The sequence below is a fragment of the Phallusia mammillata genome, chromosome 4, assembly GCF_965637545.1.
Source record: "Phallusia mammillata chromosome 4, kaPhaMamm4.hap1.1, whole genome shotgun sequence".
In the NCBI taxonomy this organism is placed as follows: domain Eukaryota; kingdom Metazoa; phylum Chordata; class Ascidiacea; order Phlebobranchia; family Ascidiidae; genus Phallusia; species Phallusia mammillata.
In genome coordinates, this window is record NC_137255.1 from 24,339,966 (window position 1) to 24,361,954 (window position 21,989).

Below are 21,989 nucleotides of genomic sequence, written 5' to 3' on the forward strand. Positions count from 1 at the left end.
TAAGCACCAAAGCAGGCAATACGATATAGGATGTTAAAACAAATGTTCTTCCATTACAATTTAGTACATTTTTATCAAACATCAAACATCTGAAAATGCTTATAAAAGGTTGTCAATTTTACTTCAGAATTTCATGTTTTGTACTTTCAAGGATTTATCTCGGTCAGATTAAAAGTTACGACGGAAAAAAATGGTTAAGAACCACTGGTTTAAGGCAGGTGAACAGAAAACATGTCCATAAAAGTTGACCCAATTAGGAAGCGCGAAGCATAATTGCACAGTGCGGATTTATGTATGGAAGGGGGGAACATATTGATTCCTTAACTCGTCCTCTAGTTAATCAGTAACCTAGAGGTGATAGCGGTAGAGAAAAAGGATCGTTAGGAGAGCAAAGCTTTGTGGCTTGTCAGTGCTGTACAGCAGATACTTAACAGCCTGTCGTTGTGTTACATGCAGTTGCGGTTTTTAATCATATTTTCTGACCTTCAAAATGCGTGCATTGGTAGCAGTCGACGGAAGTAATACTGCAGAAACAGCACTGGACTGTAAGTGTTAAATGTTTTTTTAATATAACTTATTTGTTAATGTACGAACTGTTGTGTAATAAATAAATTTCATAAGGTGACTTTTTTACAATTAGCTAAATAAAACCACGGTTTTAATGTTTATGTTAAAGTGTGTTAGTTAAAAATATTGGCTACAAGTTTTCCTTAAGTTCCAGTTAACGTCAAGTTAATCGCCTAAGCCCGATACAAAAAATGCATTTTCTGTGAAGGCCTGATAAGCAATTTACTGAGAACGCTGTGCTAACGCCTTTAGTAAGCCTGATCACCACATAAAGGAGTAAGTGTTGTAGGAGTGCATAAGTCTCATAATAGGTTTTTCTGAAAACCAAGTCAAATGCGTTTCTGGGTGTTGTGAGCTGTGGAAAGATTTGCGATCATTGTGCAAACATTGCAAAAACCACTGCGTCTCGCATGAGTAAATGAGCAAACATGCTTTATATGAATGGGCGTTCAAAATTTACTCTGATAAGTAGTTTCAATTAAAAAAAAATTCAAATCTGAACACATTAATTCCACCTAGTTAAAACAAAAAAGCGAATTGGTTTCTCATTTTAATGGTGTAAAACAAATTTCAAGCAAATGTGATACAACCCAAATAGAAGATCATATCTTTAGCTGCTGTATGAGACATATAAAACGAGAACAGACCAACTGCAACTTGCCAAAGTTAGCCGAGGGTAATAATGAGTTGATTTTAATGTTTAAAAGTAATACAATTTGGTATCCATTATACCATACTTGTGTGCTCTAATGATTTTGAGCATATTATACACGTACTGTTTCACACAGGGTACTTGGAATGCTTGCACAAGCCCGAAAACGAACTGATCATTGCCCATGCAGGGGAACCCCCTTCCATACCGACTTTTAAACTCTTCGGTAAGTAACATTAGACTTTGTTGGCAGGTTTATGTGCCTAAATGTTGCATAAATTCCAAATGTTTAGCACCAAATATGAGCCAATAGGAATTAAACCAAATTAAAGTATCAAACGGCAAGGGAATTAAATTTAGTTGAAGTCGAATTGCCTCATATTTCAGTGCCTAGCATTTCCACTTTGAAGTGGTTGTCCCGTGTATACGGGCTCTACCATGCAACGCCCTTTAACGTTATTGTCTGGCAACGAACGTAATTGCCTTCCTTGCTACTGCTGAGGTAAGTTCTCGAGTCAAGAAACTTAACCTTTACAAATCTGCCAGAATTGACCATTTGTTATATTTTACAATAGTTCGTGCTTTAATAACAAACGAACTAAAGATATATGTTGAATTGTGAGATATACACTTTGTTTTCTGAACAGAAAATAGGTATTAGTTTAATTGTTACTGATGTAAAGTTACTATGCTTTATTGAAAAAAGGACAATCCCAAACCTAATGTAATTTTTCAATTACTTTCCATTGAACTGTGTTATGGGCTCTAAACTACAGTTAAGCAAAACTATTAACTTCAAATTGCAAGAAATTTACGTTTAGGCACGGTTACGTGGTGATTTCCATTTATAAAGCAAAACATAAGTATTCAACCTTTGGTGCACCTTAAACATGATAAAATATTTGCACTCAGCTGAGGGTGCAGCATTTCCAAGTGATGAGATTACCAAGATAATGGCGGAACAAAACAAGAAAATGGACAAAGTAAAGAATAAGTTTGCACTCAAGTGCGACCAAAAAAAGGCAAGCACTTACACTAAAAAAAGTTTACGATTATGTACTCCAGCAAGTAAAGTTTTTTTTTCCCAAAAAGGTTAACAAACAATTGTCATGGACCTAAACAGTAGCTTGATAAAAAAACAAAACTATCAGAGAGGTTTTAAAATTCTCCAAAATTGACAAAAGCCAATGTTGAGACGTCTTTAATACAATGTATTCAACACATACATGTATAATGCCAGTTTTTGACCCGATAGAAAAGGGTGCAACCACACTAGACCATTTTTTTAAAAACGTCAAAGACATATCCGCATTATGAATTTTTTGTATCCGTTCAATCGATTCTCATTAATATAAACGAGAACAGGGAATTGGTATTGAATCAAGCGTGGCAGTCATTCGGGATCAATGCCGGTCGCCTCTAATTATTACTCGCGTCATAGCACAGGCATTGTTACGTCACACCAAGGGAGTTGTTGCTTTGGAACCTTTCAGTTGTCTGGCATTGTATGTTCGTTTAATAATTCATTGCCTACAACATCTAAAATCGCTGATGAAACCCACAGAATATTAATTAGGTATCGGGGCTTAGTTCAAACGAGACGAAGAGCGCCGGCTTTATTCGGTGGCCAAAACAAACTTTATATCTTTTTCAAATGTATGCCAATCTTATCATGGATTTTTCAGCGCATATTAAGAAGAAAAAGTACAACGTTACATTGGAGTGGTCAAAAAAGTTTATTATAGATATAGATAAATATAGATTTAGAAACTATGTTTTTTTCACTTTTTGTAACATAATCGTTTATGTTCTGCGGTTCGTCGACCTTAACGGGGTCCATGGGGTTATTACAGGGCTTCACCCATGCTAGATATTAATTTAGCATTCCAGGTCTTTGAATTTTTTTCAGAAACACTGCACTTGCAAAGTATTTCCCCTTTTCTTTCTTATCCAAGCCTATTTTATTAAACTTTTGCACAACTAAAATCGTCTGTGGTAAATGTAAAGGGAATTAATAAATTCAAAAAGGGGAACTGCAGCGACAAAAAACTGAAAAACAGCTTTAGCAAAACGAAATGGCCGGTTTTGCTTTATTTGCAAAGACTGTAAGATTACCCTAATACTTAAAGCCTAATATTTACCTAATATGTTGCACAGCAAAGTTCACTAAAATCAATCGACATGATTAATTTAAAAAGGAAACCCGTTGCCAGCACTAAAACGCTGAAAAACGCATTAAGCTGAATGAGATGAGGTTAAAGACTGTAAGATTAACCTAATACGCTTTCGGTTGGTTGTAATATATTTACGTTTGTTGTTTTGAATTTTAGTTAAAATACAAGCTGGTGTTTATGATGTACGACGGGGAACCAGGCGAGAGCATCATACGAACCGCTGAAGCAGAAAAGTGTGACGCCATAGTGATGGGATCACGTGGTTTAGGAGCTATACGGCGCACCATCTTAGGATCTGTCAGCGATTACGTATTGCACCACTCCAAAATGCCAGTCTTGATTTGCCCAAAGAAATAAAAAAAACGGCTGTGTCGAATTAGAGTAACTTCAGTTAACGACTGTCTCGTGTTATTTGTCCGAAAATGAACGTAAAATTTCGCATGGTATTAATTTATCTTGTATTTGTCGGATTTAATGTTTTTTGATGTCGACTAGTGTACTATAGTTGCGAAAATTCGGTAAAACAACAAAATTTAATGCAAAAAGTGTTCACTATTTTGGAACACAATTTTATTTATCTCACCCATTACATTTTGGTTTTGTGTTTAACCTGTTCCAGTTTTTCATACATCATAATAAATGTAACATGAGTTTGGCAAATGATTTTTCTCGTTTTTTAGCAAATACGGCCGATTCTCCGAACAACGTGAACACTCAAAACCTGATACAATTACTGTGGTTTAAGGTGTGTAGGCCCTGACAGACATGCAAATACGCATAGTAACATCTAAGAAGAATATACATTCCTTACTAGGACCGGCCCTAAAAGTACACCAAGCCTTATAAAGGCGTCATACCGAATCCAGCCAGTCTCAGGCCAGATATTCCTAGTGCGTGCCTTATGGAATGTTAGAAGGGGGGTGCTGGTTTCATTTAGTATACTGCATTGAATAGGTCAGGTTTACTATGATTTATATAGCAGTGTGCCTTGATCGCTGGTATGCAAGGGCGTTCCATGGTTGATCTCACTAGGCCTGCCGTACCATGGTGCATATTATTAGTATATAATTTTTTCAATTTAAGATTTACGCACGTAGCATAATTTGTTTTATGGAATGTGGATAGTTTTTCAAATTTGTATTATGTATACTGTACTGGTTTGACGTAAAGTAATTGGCATACATAAAAGAATTTTGACATCTTTTTAATGAAAACAATTCAAGCACAAAATTCAGGAATGCATTGAAGTACATCAACACAACAATAAGACACCAGTCGGCAATCATAACATAAGTCACAATGAAACGTCAAAAGTTTAATAATAATGAAAAAACAATCGTCATCAAAACAATATACCGTCCCTTTGACGCCAGCTGACAAAACAACGACATAATCAATCAAAATCTTTAACAGATGGTGGAATTCCATGTAAGTATACCAGAACAATTAAATGCCAAAATTATTCAGAAATTCAAAACAATAGACATATATTTCCAATTAGTTGAATTTACTGATACAGAATAACCACAAACCAATAACGTTTCAACACAAATGGCGGAATTCTATGCAGTTGACTTTACCAAAACAATTTAATGACAATATCAATCGAAACATAAACTAAACTTTAAGAATAATTCGAGGCACTTAATTAAATTCAAGTCATACAGGTTGTCAGAAAATCCTGTTGTATGTTATGAATGTATTTGATGGCATTTGACAAATGCAGTTATTTAAACAGACCTGTACAAACCAGTAGGGAGCATCTGAGATATGGAGATTGCAGATTGATGAATCATTAGCAATGCCAAAAGAACGTATTTGTAGGAAAATTATTTTGGTGAACTGGTAGTTGCGTTGAATAAAACTTTAAGAACAAAACTATTTTGCAAGTTCAATTAAAAATATTTTTATCACAGCTAACCATAACTAAGCAAATGATGAACTATTTTTTTCTTGCCATTTTTGTGGCTTCTTTTGTTGGCAAAGGTGAGGCTTGCTTCAGTCATTGTAATATTAATCTGCAATACTATAAAATATAAGTTTTCTGTGGCTGAATGTGTGTGGGATTAAAATATACATGGTATTCGTGCTTACTTGGACAGAGCAAACCAATCTTATTGTTGTTGCAGGGTTTGGAATCCAATGTTTTTATTGCGATTATATTCCGAATGTGGCACACACTGCAGACTGTAAAGGACCAAATATCACAGATGATAATATAAAAGACTGTCCAGACGACACGACTTGCAGTGTCCACAGAATAGGGTTTATGGGTGAATATATCTTATGGTTTTTGAGGCATAGTACCTAAAAATGCTCCAAATCGGCTAAATTAGGTTCCGGTCGAATCAACCGAGTCATTGTGACATCAGGTAAACAGTGGTAATACCCACCAGGATAGTTGTGTTTCATTACCTTTTTGTTCTGTGGGGTTTAAGGTTGCCTAGGCCAGCCTGCCTATAAATTATTTACTTATTGCCAGGAAAAAAAGGATTACGTTTGAAAAATTACTTAGTATTTTTTTGTTAAAACTCAAAGTAAAACCTAGTACCATTCAAAGATCAAGTATTTTCTTGCTTTTCTGGAGTTTGCCGATAAAAAATTTAAGTAAAGATCTATACACCAAGTAGCTGCAACAGTAACCGCCTTAAAGATATTCACATGACAAAAACCACGTCAACAGCAGTAGAAAAATAAATGCTTTTAACCTTTTAGAACAACTGAGATACCATCGTAATTGTAGTTCTGAAGGCGTTGGAGTTTTGGTACAAAGTTGCACAACAGGTGAGCATTAGTTTTGTTAACAACTTTTAATAACTGACAAGTTTTGTTCAACATTGTTTTAAACATTGGTATTTCTCTCTTAATTGTCTTATAGTTAGCACAACTTAATACATTGTCAGTGGACAAGTCCAGAGTGGTTGGGTAAAAGGGAAATTTTGCTTGAATGTAAACTGCTACCCTTACTTACGATGTTGTATATTTTTGTACTGTAGACCTCTGCAATACTGACAACAAATAGATGGGAATCAACAAAGGAAAATTATATGGACCGTTGTGCACAATGAGTCCACCACAATAAACTGTTTTTCCCAGTGCTTTTGTATTATTGCTGATTTAACAGTCTCCAAGATAGATTACTTTTAAACAAACTAACAAAAACTGATTTTAATCGGTGAAAACAGGAAAAAAACAACGTTTTTTTAGTGACCCATGTTATATCTAACTAATCTTGTAGGTTATTGCACCACCGACAATAAACTTAGTACAAGTAGCATAACTCAAAAAGCTACGGTCATATTCATTATCTTATACGACGTGGAGTTGAGTTGAGTTGAGTTTATTTCGCTTGGCAAAAGAACACATAGCGACACAATCGCAGTAAAACAATCACCAAGGCGGAAATAGCTGCGAAGCGCGAAACAGTCAAGGAAACAATTGATGGATCATGGCAAAACGCGGTGCAGCTACACCTTATTGCACAGCGTTATGTGACCAAGGCCCAGTTTGGCGCACAGTAAGTAAACACGACGAAGGACGAAACGTTGGTTAAACCAGTCGAGGTACTTCTAACAAAACTAATCCCCGATAGATACATACTTGGAAGTAGATACATATCACGCTGCTTCAAGCTAAAAGTAACTCATACAGGAGGAGATCAACTAAAAAACGAGCATGACTTTTCGTATTTCCTTTCATCTAATTTTCTAAGACAAGATGGGAAAATTTTCAGGGAAAATTTCACTTTCAGGGAAAATTAAATATTGTTAAACTGTAACCAAAATTGTGTCTTTGAAGCACTAATCATCTAATTTGTCAATTATCGACAGTTAAAGTTCTGAAAAAGTGCTCATTAGTCCCAGCACCCCACTTTTATTTCAGGTCTATCAAAAAGATTAGCCTAGTACCGCCTTGGTTTAAATGCGCTTAAACCCAGCACTTAAAGAGTTGTCAAAACGCCAGTAGCTCAACTTAATAGAACAATTAAACAGAACAATCCATAATTCGAAACAGAAGAACGATATCCATAAATGTTTAGCAAAACAATTTAAGGACACAATCACTCAGAGTTTCAACCAATCAGTAAAATGCGACAGAGTCAACTTAACAATTGATCGACAAAATTCAAATTCAATGAAACACTAGCCAAAAATGTGTTTGCGTAAACAGTTTGAAGACATCAGAACAATAAAACGAAACAACCAATTTCCACAAAAAAGACAGAATTCAGGACAATTAGGCGACAAAATTATTTGAAATGCGAAACAGAATTAGGCAGGCTTCCAGACATGTAATTGAATTAAAAAGAATTCTTTGTGATCACATTGTGAAGTAAACAATTGCTTTAGCCTACTATGACATAGCAATAGAAAAATGGGGGTATTAAAGCAGGCCAATACATAACACTAATGTGCATTTCAGCTGGATAAGGCGCATTAAAACAGTATAATAAAGAAAATTAAAATCGCCAGATTCATTAAAAAATTCTTTATTTTATTGTAAATATTGTTGTGTACTGTATAAATAACTTTCCTCTGTAGTATACTGCAACAGAGTTGTAAGCTGGACCGGGCTTTTCGGGATTGGGTTTCTTAAAAAAACGGGTTTGATTCGGGCCTGACTTTACACTCTGTGTTAGTATTTATTTAAATACATTTGACTAGCTTGGTAGCTAGTTGCTGGACCTGATCTAATGCCAACCAAAGGTATATTGTGTCGGTTGTCTTGGTTATTTCTGAGGCTATATAATAAATACGCTTATAAATCAATCAAACTCTCGGGCCCAAACGTGCTTCCCAAAAACGATTTGGGTTCGGGCCGGGTTTCGAGCTTATACTTTTGGACTCCAGTTTTAGGCCCGTTTACAAACATGTATTGCAATAAAGTCTTTTGTGCACCTCACCTGATAAATTTATACTTATTCACTTTACAAAATTACACAAATTTAATTGTTGTTGCAGATTGCTGTGTTGTAGGTGTGGTTGTGCGTAAACCAGAAGCGTCTGTGGCGCCTATAATCCAATGCATATAAGGTGAGCCGTTGGTTTCTACAACTAACTTTCAATTACTGAGCAACTCTTTAACCACTACAGAAACTTTACGAAATTTAGAAGATCTTAATTATTGATTGATTCTATACGTTGCGATATACAGTTTATACAAATTGATACATTACAATAACAAGATAAAATGGATAATAGATGAGGTTTTAATTTGGTACAAAGGGTAATTTTGACAAGCCGTTTAGGTGAATATGACTAGCCTTTTTTTGCCTGATTTGGTTTTTATTGATTTTGAAACTTAATTTTCCTATTGTATTGCAGGCCTGTGCGATATCGGCAAGCAAGGGACAGAATATTCAAAACATCATCAAGATATTCTATGGAGTAGGGCTGAATAATTGATTCTTAAATACAATAAACAGACTTTCCAAAGCTCATGTGTTTTGCTCATTGTTTAGACTTTGAAAGCAGCTTACTTACAACAATTAAAAACAATAAAGATATTAAATGTACTTGAGATTTTTAATTACGAAATTACGGTTTGGGATGCAAATGGCAACAACGTCATTTTTTGCGAAGGACATCTTGTCTATGCCAAGTGAAGTAGGTAACACATACCACCTTGGAGTACGTTCAATGCAAGTTAGCACGATGCATAACGCATTTAGGCGTTGCCCGCCAACGAGGATAAATATATAACAAACAAACTTCCACCTTTTGGGATGAGAAAATTTGGGTAACAAAAAGTTAGCTAGAAAGCCAGGGTATATATCGTTTTGAAATGTGTTTGACCACAATACAATAAAAGCGTTTAGAAAAAAGCACGAAATTGTACAACACAAAAACTGTTCTAAAAAGAAGGTGAGGATTTTCACATTGTTTCTAAAACTTGTTCCAGTTTTTTCACCAATTTGAAGTGTTTCTATGGAACAACTGTATTTAAGTATCAACGTTCATAGTGTTCTGTGTCGTTAATATTTATGTGCTTAGCTCAACCGAATCCCACTCTTATAGCACAATATGAAAACATAAACATCCACTGTCCGAGTTTTATTTTGAAAACCTAGTCCTAGATAAATTGTCGGAATCTGTAGCAGTTTTCTTTATCACAACAATCCAACATAACAATAGATAGGAATTCAAAACAAAAACAATTCTTTATAATTTCTGGGCATTTTTTCGCCACAGCAGTCCGGGTTAAACCTTTGTTGCATAGTTATATGGCCGGCAACAAATAAGACCATATGCACAACAGCAGAACCATTCGAGATAGGTATAGGCGTGGAAAAGCCACGTTCGTTAATAGTGCTGTGTCTGACTTGATTTTATTAATTAGTTTTTGATGATTTAGGGTTTCAGCAAAAACTGTACTTATAGATAAAGATGTTCAATAAAAACGTTTTAGCGTATCAAATCTACATATATTCCCTTTCATAGCAGAAGATATTTGTAACAAACTTTACAAATAGCCAAACCATGAATTTCCTCCTAGTTACAATGGTTGTAGCTGCTCTTTTTGGAAAAGGTAAATCTGACTTTTAAACGATTTGTGAAAATGGTTTAAAGCTTTAAGGTGTAGGCTACAAACGTATGTATAAACTGAGTTATTTGTATTTTTTCCACTGTATTGTTGTAATACCAATTCTCAGTTGTGATTGGGCTTTAAATTGGGCCGAACCTGCATGGCTAGAATCAAAAGTGCGAGTCAACAACTCTCCCGGTGCTCATTGTTTGTCATAGTTAAGCCCTTAATGGCTTGAAATTTTAAAGTAATTTCGACTCGACATCAAGTCGTTTTTTTTCAAACTCAAGCTCGATGCGGAACCCAAAATATCGGCCCAACATACAACTATACTTCTGTTGTGTTAGATATACTGTTGTAATATTGTTGTACTTTTCTTGACCCGGGAGCTTATAAAACAATTAGGTAAGTTATGCAGTTGTATTGTTGCAGGATTTGCTATAGATTGTTACGTTTGTGAGTACACTCCGGCTCTACAACCACAGTCGACTTGCAGAGGCCCGAACGTGAGCGACATCCACCGACAAACCTGTTCAGCAGATGTTGCGTCATGCAGCGTCCATGAAAACACTTTCCTCGGTAACTACGATATACGTTTGAAATAAAGTGCACAGAATTGATCATAAAATTTATAAGAAATAGAATGGTCCAAATGTATGTAAAAAGCAACATACTTTACTGTTCAGACGTTTCGGCAAATGCTTATGTCATCATCAATAATATATACCAGTGCAAAGCATAAGTCTGTTTATCTAATACTAGTTTTTTTAAAATTCGTATATTTTGTTCACCCGAACTCTAATCCAAACGTTTTCTTAAGCAGAAAATTAGAGCATTCCCAAACTTGCCTCATAAGAGTACCACGAGCAAAAACTAAGGCAAAAAGTGGTGACAAAATTTTAACATCAATTTATTGTAGGGTATCTCTAAACAACACGCTCCAGTATTTGTGGACACACCTTGTTTTATCTCCGTTCATTGCGAGACACCAAATTCGGTTGTATTGCGCATTCAACAGAACTACGCTAGTGTTGGCGCGTGGCGCTTAAAGATGTGCAACATTATTTTACCACCAGATTTATAGAGCTCGTCTGGCAAATGTATTTTTATTCCTATATGCAGGTCGCCTTCATCAGGGATAATAACACTGATTGCGCGTAATGCCTAATATGTTATGCCTGGCAGCAACATCAACAGCTTACATATTATTTTTACCAGGATGGCTTTAATCTAAATGTTTCTAGAACATCCGAGAATTGTGCGTTGCTGTGGTGCTGGTCACGCAAATACGCGAATACAACACTGCACAGCAAGTAAGCGGTCCATTTGTTACTTTTATCAATTAAACAGTCATTTGCAAAACTTTACTAAGATAGAAGTACATTGCTGATTTAGTGCTTTGTTCAGTTACAAACGCTTTTGTATTATTATTATATTACAAAAGTCCTTATTTGGTAGTTATTTTTTTTTAGATTTAAATATTCGTGATAAAACTACAGAGAATATTCTTTAAAAACTTAAACAAGCTAAAGCAATTTTGGGCCAAACTGTAAAATTTCTTTAAAAATTAAAAAAAAACTCGATTGTAAACTTGAGCAAAACATGCTTGTATTCTGTTTGTATATTACAGATCTATGCAATACTGCGAATTAAATGTTCAAATCCCATGCAAGTAACGGAAAGGCAACCACAGACTGAATGGATTCATGTTGCAGAACCTACTTCAACGCAATAAACGGATTTTTCCAGCACTGTTGTGTTTTTGTTAATTATATGAGACTAAAGTACAGCAAAGTTTCACATTGTACAATTAGCCTATAGCTAGGGGTCGCCAACCCGCGGCTCCGGAGCGACTTTTTGATCCCTCCGATGCGGCTGAGTTTATGAAACCTGAAACTACCAAATGTTTACAACAATTGATTTTGAATTCTGTGACAATTATGCCGGTCGCAAAAGTCAGAAATAAAAATGTTGCGCAACTGTACCTTACTGTGCCCGCTTCTAGTAGTTAGGTACAACCGCTTCTATGCCAAGAATCGTGAAGTCTGAACGAGGCTAACTGCCATCGTGCAGCTTAACGCACAATCTGGGCTACAGTTTGTTTTAAATTGCAGTGTGTGTGCATGGGAAACAATGTTGTTCGATAACAGTTTTGTAACAATTTTAAACAAAAAAATAAAATACAGCGTGTGAAGAAAACGAAACATTTATTGCTACATGGGGAGATTCAATAGCTTTCACTGCTGACGAAACAGGTTTACCAATGTGCCTAATATGTAATAACAAATTAGCTTTCGGATTCCGTGTGACAAAATAGAGATTTTAAAGTGGCATTTTATTTAAAATTTAAATCGGTTTTGCGGCTCCCAGTGTTTTTTACAGTGCAAAACTGGACCGAAAGGTTTAGGGTGCCCAAGTATAACTGCCCAAATAAGATGCCTATATATGTACTATTTTAGTCTGGATCATGAGCAATTGTTTTTATTTTCATTTAATAAGCAATTTTCTGCAAAAACACACCTACACAACAGTTTTTACCAACACTTAGATCCTTTCTTGCAAAACAGGAATAAAGGCAACAATCACAAATGCACTAGCCAAGTTCATACTGATATCCTGGATTTATTGTCAGATGCATTACCATTATTGGTGGGCCTATTATCACAGATGGTGCATTAACAAGATAAAAAACAACCTGAAAGTTGTTTCAGTTTGAAATGTGCAGCATATTACAGGCTATCTGTCAGAAATGATTACAAAATATACACAGTGCCAGTAGACAGTATACACAAAAAACATTTATTGTGATTCCAATTCCTTTATAGTGTATTCGTTGTAGAAAATGGCTTCATTGCAATCTTGTAGTGTGATGGAGCTTGGGGGTTTGTATTCGGTACATCATAACTAAACTTAGGCATTGGTGAAAAAAATTCTTCTGCTTAGTATTGCTCAATTTGTTACAGCTAAACACCTTTAATTTTTTTACCTTGCCCAATTTATTGTTTTGTTGCCAAAATTTGACGTCACAAAAAAAGCTGGAAAAGGTGTTTGCTTATTTGATATTCTTCCTTCAAGAATTTAAATGCTGGAATATAAATTACAGTGGGACTTATAATTTCGGAGGAAAATCGTTTTTGTGTGTCTAAGGTGGGCTGGTGAGTCTAAATTTGAATGATCACGTCTGTTAATCTTACTTCGGTAATTTTGTTTCGATTCAGGTAATACAGCGATGTGCCACAGGGCAAGAACATTTTCAGAAAACATGGACAGAGTGCAAACAGGCATTTGGATCTACGTCCAATGAATTTTTGCTCGGTAGGTTATTTGAAAGACTCGCGACACGCACAACAACAACAGCAACAGGAACAACGCGAACAACAGTTTGCAGGGTCTGAGTTCTTCCATATTTGAGGGTCTGTTTGTATTTGATTTAATTTACTGTGACGATAAGATAATTCCCCTTTGAATAACACTTGTGATAGGCTGGTGCAATCCCAACTGCGCCAGGAACGCAGGAACGGCAGCTAGGCTCCAGAACAGTGGTCGGATTTAGCAGGTTCGCGCCGGTTCTATAGTATTGTCTCACTAAATTTTATGAGATCAGCGAACCAGTTAGCATTATTGGTTACTGTCAATGGACTTTTTTGTAACAGAACCGGCTAAACAATATGACTTTTGTGATAGAACCGACTGACAAAAAAAATGAATCCCACTATTGCTCCGAAGCACTTCTGTATGCGACAGGGCATAGAAAAGGAAAATTGGAAACTACGACAGGAGCTTACAAAGCCACAGCAGGCTATAATTTTAGCCTATACATTGTCGCATAGAGATATGCTTAGGAGATTTTCCTGACTGTGGTGTGTTAAGTTTTGGGTTTTCCGGTCTGTATGAACGTGTTGCAACACACATTAAGCAGTAGTGCTATTTTTGCAGCAATTTTCGGATTGGTCCGGAGACCGACAATTCGCGTTTGAACATATCGGGATATGTGACGTCATCCACTGCTCCCGATGCGATGTTTTATACAAACATGGTTGTTTTAGATCCGAATGGACGTCACAACGGAATGAAATTTAGCACTTACGACAAAGACAACGATATCGGGTGAGTTTCAAGCCTTGTTTGATTGCTGCAACCTGATGTTGTAATTCAGTTCAGATGAATATTTTGGCAAAGTAAGCATGTTTAAAGTTTTAATGCAAGGGAGGCGCCATATCGACAATAGAGAGACAAATTTTTAGCGGAGACTTTTATGTTTCAAGTAGGCTTTTTCCGGTTGATTCTGCAATAAAGCATCGTGCTTCTTTGGCACTCTTTAGTCACCGGTGATCACTAAGTGCGAGGCCCCTATAAGAGCCTTTCTGTCGTAAAATTAAGGTTGTGAGTAAGACGTTTGTGTTAAATAACCTGACCGATTTGGATCAAAAGTACATAAAATGATTTTCAATTCAAACATTTTCCGTGATCAGCATCACACGGTGGTAGTCATAATTTAGTTACCTAATCTTTTAAATCCTTATTACTTGTAGGCTATTTAGAGAACGCGTTTTTTCGTTATGCTACCGTTCCAAATTCATTAACATGTCTAGAAGTAAACCGACCACTTATTGATGAAAAGTTATCCTCATTAAATTTACATTGGCAGTTGGGGTATCGGTGTCACGATGGCCTTTTAAGGGTTGTCTTCCGGATCTGTGACAGTACCTTTGATCGTCACACTTTTCTAGTATCTAAGTTTTGCTCCCCGCTATATTTTTGAGAGGAACATACACTCTCGTCACCTTCTAATAAACTTACTGATTTGTAACCATGTCAATGTTTTTACCTAACAGAGGGGCCAATTGTACCAGTAGGGGGGTGGTGGCTGGTGGTACGGTCAGTGCGACTGGGCAAACAGGCGGCACTGTTCAAACAAAAAGGCGTTCAAGGATGTGTTTTTTTTTGCAAGTCCGCTGTGACTAAAGATTTGCTTGCTATATCTGGTGTTGTTTTTTGTTTCGATCAACAATATATTCTGGGATAACTTTGCACAAATACAGCAAATGTCACATTTCATTGAAAAGTCATCGCACACCAAAGTAGCGATTTTTGCCAATTTCGTGTGTTCAAAGTATGACGTTTCGAGTGACTATGTTTTAACATACTTAATGGATAACAGATTACCTTTCAGGCTACCATCGTCGTCTTTTAGGCCTCTATATCATCAATACCATGTGACAAGATGTTTGTATTACAGATGTGGCGTGTTGTAAGTAGGATGTGTAAATGGTTTGGGTTGTGCTGAGTATCTAAAATGTATTTAAATCTTGCGTTGGACTTTTCAGTGCTTATTACGTTAGAAAAAGTACAACGTTGCACTGGAGTGAAAAAAAAGTTTCGTATAATTTTAGGATTCATGTTTTTCACTTTCTGTGAACAATAGTTTATGTTTTGAGGTTCGCATACCTCAATGGGGGTGTTGCAACTAAAAACAGATTTAGCCAAAAAGGGGGTGTTGCAACTAAAAACAGCTTTAACCTAATGAAATGGTCGGTTTTGTTTTATTTGCAAAGACTGTAAGATTACCCTAATACTTAAAGCCTAATATTTACCTAATATGTTGCACAGCAAAGTTCACTAAAATCAATCGACATGATTAATTTAAAAAGGAAACCCAGCACTAAAACGCTGAATAACGCATTAAGCCGAATGAGATGAGGTTAAAGTCTGTAAGATTAACCTAATACGCTTTCGGTTGGTTGTATTATATTTACGTTTGTTGTTTTGAATTTTAGTTAAAATACAAGCTGGTGTTTATGATGTACGACGGAGAACCGGGCGAGAGCATCATACGAACCGCTGAAGCAGAAAAGTGTGACGCCATAGTGATGGGAGGTTTAGGAGCTATACGGCGCACCATCTTAGGATCTGTCAGCGATTACGTATTGCACCACTCCAAAATCCCAGTCTTGATTTGCCCAAAGAAATAAAAAAAAAACTTTACTGTATCGAATTAGAGGAACTTCAATTAACGACTGTCTCGTGTTATTTGTCCGAAAATTAAACGCAAAATTTCCTGGTAATAATTTTCCTTGTATTTGTTGGATTAAATAGTTTTCGATATTGATTATTTTGTTGTAGTTGTTCAAAATAAAAAACGACAAAACTGATACATAAAATGTGCACTATTTTGGAACACAATTTTATTTATCTTACCCATTACATTTTGGTTTTGTGTTTCTCCTGTTCAAGTTTTTCATACATCATAATAAATGTAACATGAGTTTGGCAAATGATTTTTCTCGTTTTTTAGCAAATACGACCGATTCCTCGAACAAAGGGAACACTCAAAACCTGATACAATTACTGTGGTTTCAAGCTGTGTAGGCTCCGACAGATATGCAAATATGCATAGTAACATCTAAGATGAATATACATTCTTTACTAGGATCGGCCCTAAAACTACACCAAGCCTTATGAAGGCGTCATACCGAATCCAGCCAGTCTCAGGCCAGATGTTTCTAGTGCGTACCTTATGGAATGTGGGAGGGGGTGCTGGTTTGATTTAGTATAATGCATTTAATAGGTCCGGTTTACTATGGTTTACTATGCAGTATGGCTTGATCGCTGGTATGCAAGGGCGTTTCATGGTTGATCTCACTAGGCCTGTCGTACCATGGTGCATATTATTAGTATATAATTTTGTCAATTTAAGATTTACGCACGTAGCATAATTTGTTTTATGGAATGTGGATAGTTTTTAAAATTTGTGTTATGTATACTGTACTGGTTTGACGTAAGGTAATTGGCATGTATAAAAAAATTTGACATCTTTTTTTAAAACAAACAGACAATTCAAGCACAAAATTCAGGAATGCATTGAAGTACATCAACACAACAATAAGACACCAGTCGGCAATCATAACATAAGTCACAATGAAACGTCACAATCATGAAGTTTAATAATAATGAAAAAACAATCGTCATTTCAAAACAATATAGCGTCTCTTTGACGCCAGCTGACAAAACAACGTCATAATCAATCAAAACCTTTAACAAATGGTGGAATTCCATGTATTAAAGTATACCAGAACAATTAAATGCCAAAATTATCCAGAAATTCAAAACAATAGACATATATTTCCAATTAGTTAAATTTACTGATACAGAATAACCACAAACCAATAACGTTTCAACACAAATGGCGGAATTCTATGCAGTTGACTTTACCAAAACAATTTAATGACAATATCAATCGAAACATAAACTAAACTTTAAAAAGAATTCGAGGCACTTAATTGAATTCAAGTCAAATAGGTATCAGAACATCCTGTTGTATGTTATGGATGCATTTGATGGCATTTGACAAATGCAGTTATTTAAGCAGACCTGTACAAACCAGTAGGGAGCATTTGAGATATGGAGATTGCAGATGGATGGATCATTAGCAATGCCAAAGGAACCTATTTGTAGCAAAATTATTTTGGTGAACTGGTAGTTGCGTTGATCAAAAGTTTAAAAACAAAACTAGTTTGCAAGTTTAAAGCAAAACTATCGCATTTTTTAATACCAATGCCACCGTATTTAGATTAAAAATGTTTTTGTCACAGCAAACTATATATCTAAGCAAATAATGAATTATTTTTTTCTTGCCATTTTTGTAGCTTCTTTTGTTGGCAAAGGTGAGGCTAGCTTGATTCGTCATTGTCCACTACTGTAAAATATAACTTTTCTAAGGCTACATGTGTGAGGGACTAAAACGCACCTGGTAGTCTGCTTGTGTGGACAACAAGTAAAGCCAATCATATTGTTGTTGCAGGGCTTGGGATCCATTGTTACTCTTGCGTGTATGTTCCGAATATGGCACCTTATGCGGGTTGCAGAGGACCGAATATCAACGCTGAGTACATAGAAGACTGCCCAGAAGATACCTTTTGCAGTGTCCGCAAAAGACACTTTACTGGTGACTTGTTTTGTAGTTATCGTGTCATATTTGTGGTCTTTGCCTTATTTTTTTCCCGGTAGGCGGGCAACACCTGAATGCGTTATGTTCACAATGAGTCCGCCACCCAGCTGCACGCTTCTATTGCAAGTCTGTTAAATCAATTTTTAATTTTTTTTTCATTATTTCAATTTATGGGGATGGTGACCTCCATTTGTTTTAACTTATCAGGACACCAGTGTGTTGATAGCAATGCTGCTTAAGTTTCTTACGTAAAAAACACGAGTCGCCGGGAGAGGATTAGAACCTATACCACTGGTGTGTTTCCACAGTCGATTTGGCAACATTTGGTCAAAACTAATAATTAATCGCTCAATGCTTTGCTAAAAGCATGTTGTTTGTTGCTTTCTGCAGTTTTAATTATAACACGAAACGTTTAGCAAAACGTTTACCTTGATCACATAAAAAACTTGTCATGCAATTTTGTGATAAACATCGCTGCGTCCAAAGTGGAAATGTGGTGTTAAGTGACATACAAGTTTTAAAGAAAATTTCGTTGTTTCACTACCTGTATGTTTGTAACATTCTAGAGCAGGGGTTTTCAACCTTTTTTTGCTCATGGCCCACTAAATTAGTAAAAAATGGCGTTGGCCCATTAACGTTTAATGAAAAACACCTAATGAAAAACTTCATCAACGAAAAACACCAAGTTTCAACAACACAATGAAAAACTTCAACGAAAAGCGCCAAGTTTCAACAACACAATGAAAAACTTCAATGAAAAACTTCATCAACGAAAAACACCAAGTTTCAACAACACAATAAATTAATCAGCTGAACATTCACACAAATTTAATGAGAAGGTTGTTGCTGTAGTTTGTCCACAAGACTTTGTATTCTGGGTGCAGTCGATGAGAGAGCGCACCGTATGTCAGCTGCAACATCAAGTCTGTTGCGCGGCTTGGATTTTATGTTCAATAGGGATGAAAATGCTGACTCACACAACCACGTGGTGGTGAAAGGCAGTAGTTTCATAAGACAATTTTTGCTGATTTGTGAATATGATGAGGACACTTGGATCCAGAATTCAGTGACAGGCACATCTTCAAATAGGTCACGACAGCCTGAGTCATTTCTAAGGTCAATTAGTTCATCTTGTAACTCGTCATCCACTTGCTCAATATCAACACGAAATGGATTCCTCACAAGTGTGAAAGCATCTCTGCTAAGCTCTGGAAAGTAGGATTTGAATTCAGTTTGTAGAGTACCAAGGTGGTCTGCCACTTCATCCCTAATCTCATCATCCACATCAGATATACATGCGAAACTGTGAAACATGTCAAAGTTACCATTTGTCACTTTACGTCTCCAATTGCCCAGCTTTTCAACAAATGCCCTTGTAAAGTCCACAAACTGAATGATATCTTTTCCTTTTCCTTGCATTTTTAAATTCAGCTGGTTCAAAGCTTCAAAAATATCCACCAAATATGCCAAGCAAGAAAGGAACTTTACATTTTCAAAATGTACTGCAAGTTCAGGTTTTGCTGTTCCCAGAAAGACCTTTATCTCATCATGGAGCTCAAACACTCTGGCTACAAGGTTACCTCTTGACAGCCATCGTACTTTGGTGTAGTAGAGAAGTTGCTTATGTTCAGAATTTAGGCCTTCACACAACTTCCGGAACAATCGAGTATTTAATGCGCTGTTTTTGATATAATTGACGCTTTTAACGACCACATCAAAAGCGCATTTAAGACCGTCAGGTAAGGTTTTTGAAGCTAATGCTGCGCGATGAATAAAGCAGTGAGTGGTCACAAGATTAGGTGCTTTGTTCTTTACGAGCGTCTGGAATCCACTCTTGGCACCTAACATGGCTGGTGCGCCATCAGTGCACACACCACACAAACTTGCCCAACTTATGTTCTCTTTATCAAAAAAATCCTCGACCTTAGCCATTACATCTTTTGCCTTTGTGGTGGTTTCCAATTCACTGCAAAAGAGCAGCTCTTCTTTCACATTTTTCTCTGTTACATAGCGAACAAAGGCCATTAGTTGAGCTGCTGAAGAAACATCTGTTGATTCATCCAGTTGCAGAGCAAACAAACCAAACAATGACTTATCTTTAACTTCGGTGACCACTTGCTCTTTTATATCATTCGCCATAAAATCAATTCTTCTCTGAACTGTGTTGTCCGACAAAGGAATTGACTTTATCTTTCTTTCACTTTCTTCACCCAATACATTTCGAACCATAGCCAGAGCACTTGGCTTTACAAGAGTCTCATCAATATTATGAGCCTTTTTCTGTTTAGCAATAAGTAGGCTCACTTCAAAAGATGCCTCTGTCAGTTTCTTATCTGTACGTGCAAACGATCCAGTCTTGTCAAGTCGTTGACGCTTCAAACCGTTTTCCAGTCTTTTAAAGTATTCAATATCTTTTCCCTTAAGGCCAGGATGATTCTTTTCCAAATGATTTTGTAATTTGGATGGTCGCAGTGATTCATTACTCAAAACACGATAGCAAATGACACATTGACCCTTTTCCTCACCTCGATCACTGAATGAAGTAAACCCATACTTTATAAAATCTTGATTGAATTTTCTTTTTGCCATGCTAAATTATTAAAATCTTTATGCTATTAAACGTTAAATTGAATCATGTCTAAAATCAAAATTGAATTTATTTAACGCTTGTACAGTATTTCAAATTCACTGCCCAGTGCCCACTCAACCAAAGTGTACCAGCATCAACGCAAGACAGCAACTTCCATAAACAGTTAAGCATTGTTAGCAGAAATTATGTCGTCACAAACGTAACGTTCTGTGTTGAATGTTCATAATGACATGATTTCTGATATCGCTGTATGCCAAGCTCTGTGGCCCACTGAAAACAGCGTCATGGCCCACTACTGGGCCATGGCCCATAGGTTGAAAACCTCTGTTCTAGAGGAACCGAGATACTATCGCAGGTGTGGTCTTGGAGGCAGTGGAGTTTTGGTACAGAATTGCACAACATGTGAGCATTCGTTTTAGTAATAACTTTACATAACTGACAGAATTGTTCAACATTGTTATAAACATTGGTATCTCAATTGTCAATTGTCTTCTCTCAATTGTCTTATAGTTTGCACAAATTAATACATTTTATTGTGAGTGGACAAGTCCAGAGTGTTGTGTAAAAGTAAATTTGTCTTGGATATAAACTGCTACCCTTTTATGATGTTGTATATTTTTGTACTGTAGATCTCTGCAATAAAAAGAACGCATAGATGGGAATCAACCAAGATTGTGTGGACAATTGTGCACAAATAAGTCCACCACAATAAACTGATTGCCCAGTGCTTTTGTATTTTTGTTTATTTCATAGTCCATAAGACAGATTACTTGTAAACAAACTAACAAAAGTCGTTTTTGATTAGTAAAAACAGCAAACAACAACGTTCTTTTAGTGACACTGGTTATATGTAACTAATCTTGTAGGTTATTGCACCACCGAAAATAAACTTAGTGCAAGCAGCATAATTTAAAAAGCTACGTTCATATGCATTATCTTAAACGACGTTGAGTTGAGATTATTTCGATTGGCAAAAGAACACATAGCGACACAATCGCAGTAAAACAATCACCAAGACGGAAATAGCTGCGGAGCGCGAAACAGTCAAGGAAACAATTGATGGATCATGGCAAAACGCGATGCAGCTACACCTTATTGCACAGCGTTATGTGACCAAGGCCTAGTTTGGCGCACAGTAAGTAAACACGACGAATGACGAAACGTTGGTTAAACCAGTCGAGGTACTTCTAACAAAACTAATAGCCCATAGTTACATACAGATCACTCTGCTTAAAGCTAAACGTAACTCATACAGGAGCAGATCAACTAAAAAAACGAGCATGACTTTTCGTATTTCCTTTCATCTAATTTTCTAAGACAAAATGACACTTTCAGGGAAAATTAAATATTGTTAAACTGTAACTAAAATTGTGTCTTTGAAGCACTAATCATCTAATTTGTCAATTATCGACAGTTAAAGTTCTGAAAAAGTGCTTATTAGTTCCAGCACCCCACTTTTATTTCAGGTCTATCAAAAAGATTAGCCTAGTACCGCCTTGGTTTAAATGCGATTGAACCCAGCACTTAAAGAGT

General features: G+C 36.3%; 2 protein-coding genes across 2 annotated transcripts; one reads left to right on the forward strand and one right to left on the reverse strand.

Moving 5' to 3' along the window:
- The first annotated feature begins 389 nt into the window (after nt 1–389).
- Nucleotides 390–4,053, forward strand: LOC145223814 (universal stress protein YxiE-like). Its single transcript, XM_080090202.1, has 4 exons — nt 390–545; nt 1,356–1,445; nt 2,132–2,241; nt 3,550–4,053. The coding sequence occupies exons 1-4, from the start codon at nt 491–493 to the stop codon at nt 3,748–3,750; spliced, it is 456 nt and encodes a 151-aa protein (XP_079946328.1). The 5' UTR covers nt 390–490; the 3' UTR covers nt 3,751–4,053.
- A 14,539-nt stretch (nt 4,054–18,592) lies between these two features.
- LOC145225369 (protein FAM200C-like) lies at nt 18,593–20,120 on the reverse strand. The gene has a single exon (XM_080092053.1). It carries the CDS (start codon nt 20,093–20,095, stop codon nt 18,695–18,697), a length of 1,401 nt encoding a protein of 466 aa, XP_079948179.1. The 5' UTR covers nt 20,096–20,120; the 3' UTR covers nt 18,593–18,694.
- Between the last annotated feature and the right edge of the window lie 1,869 nt (nt 20,121–21,989).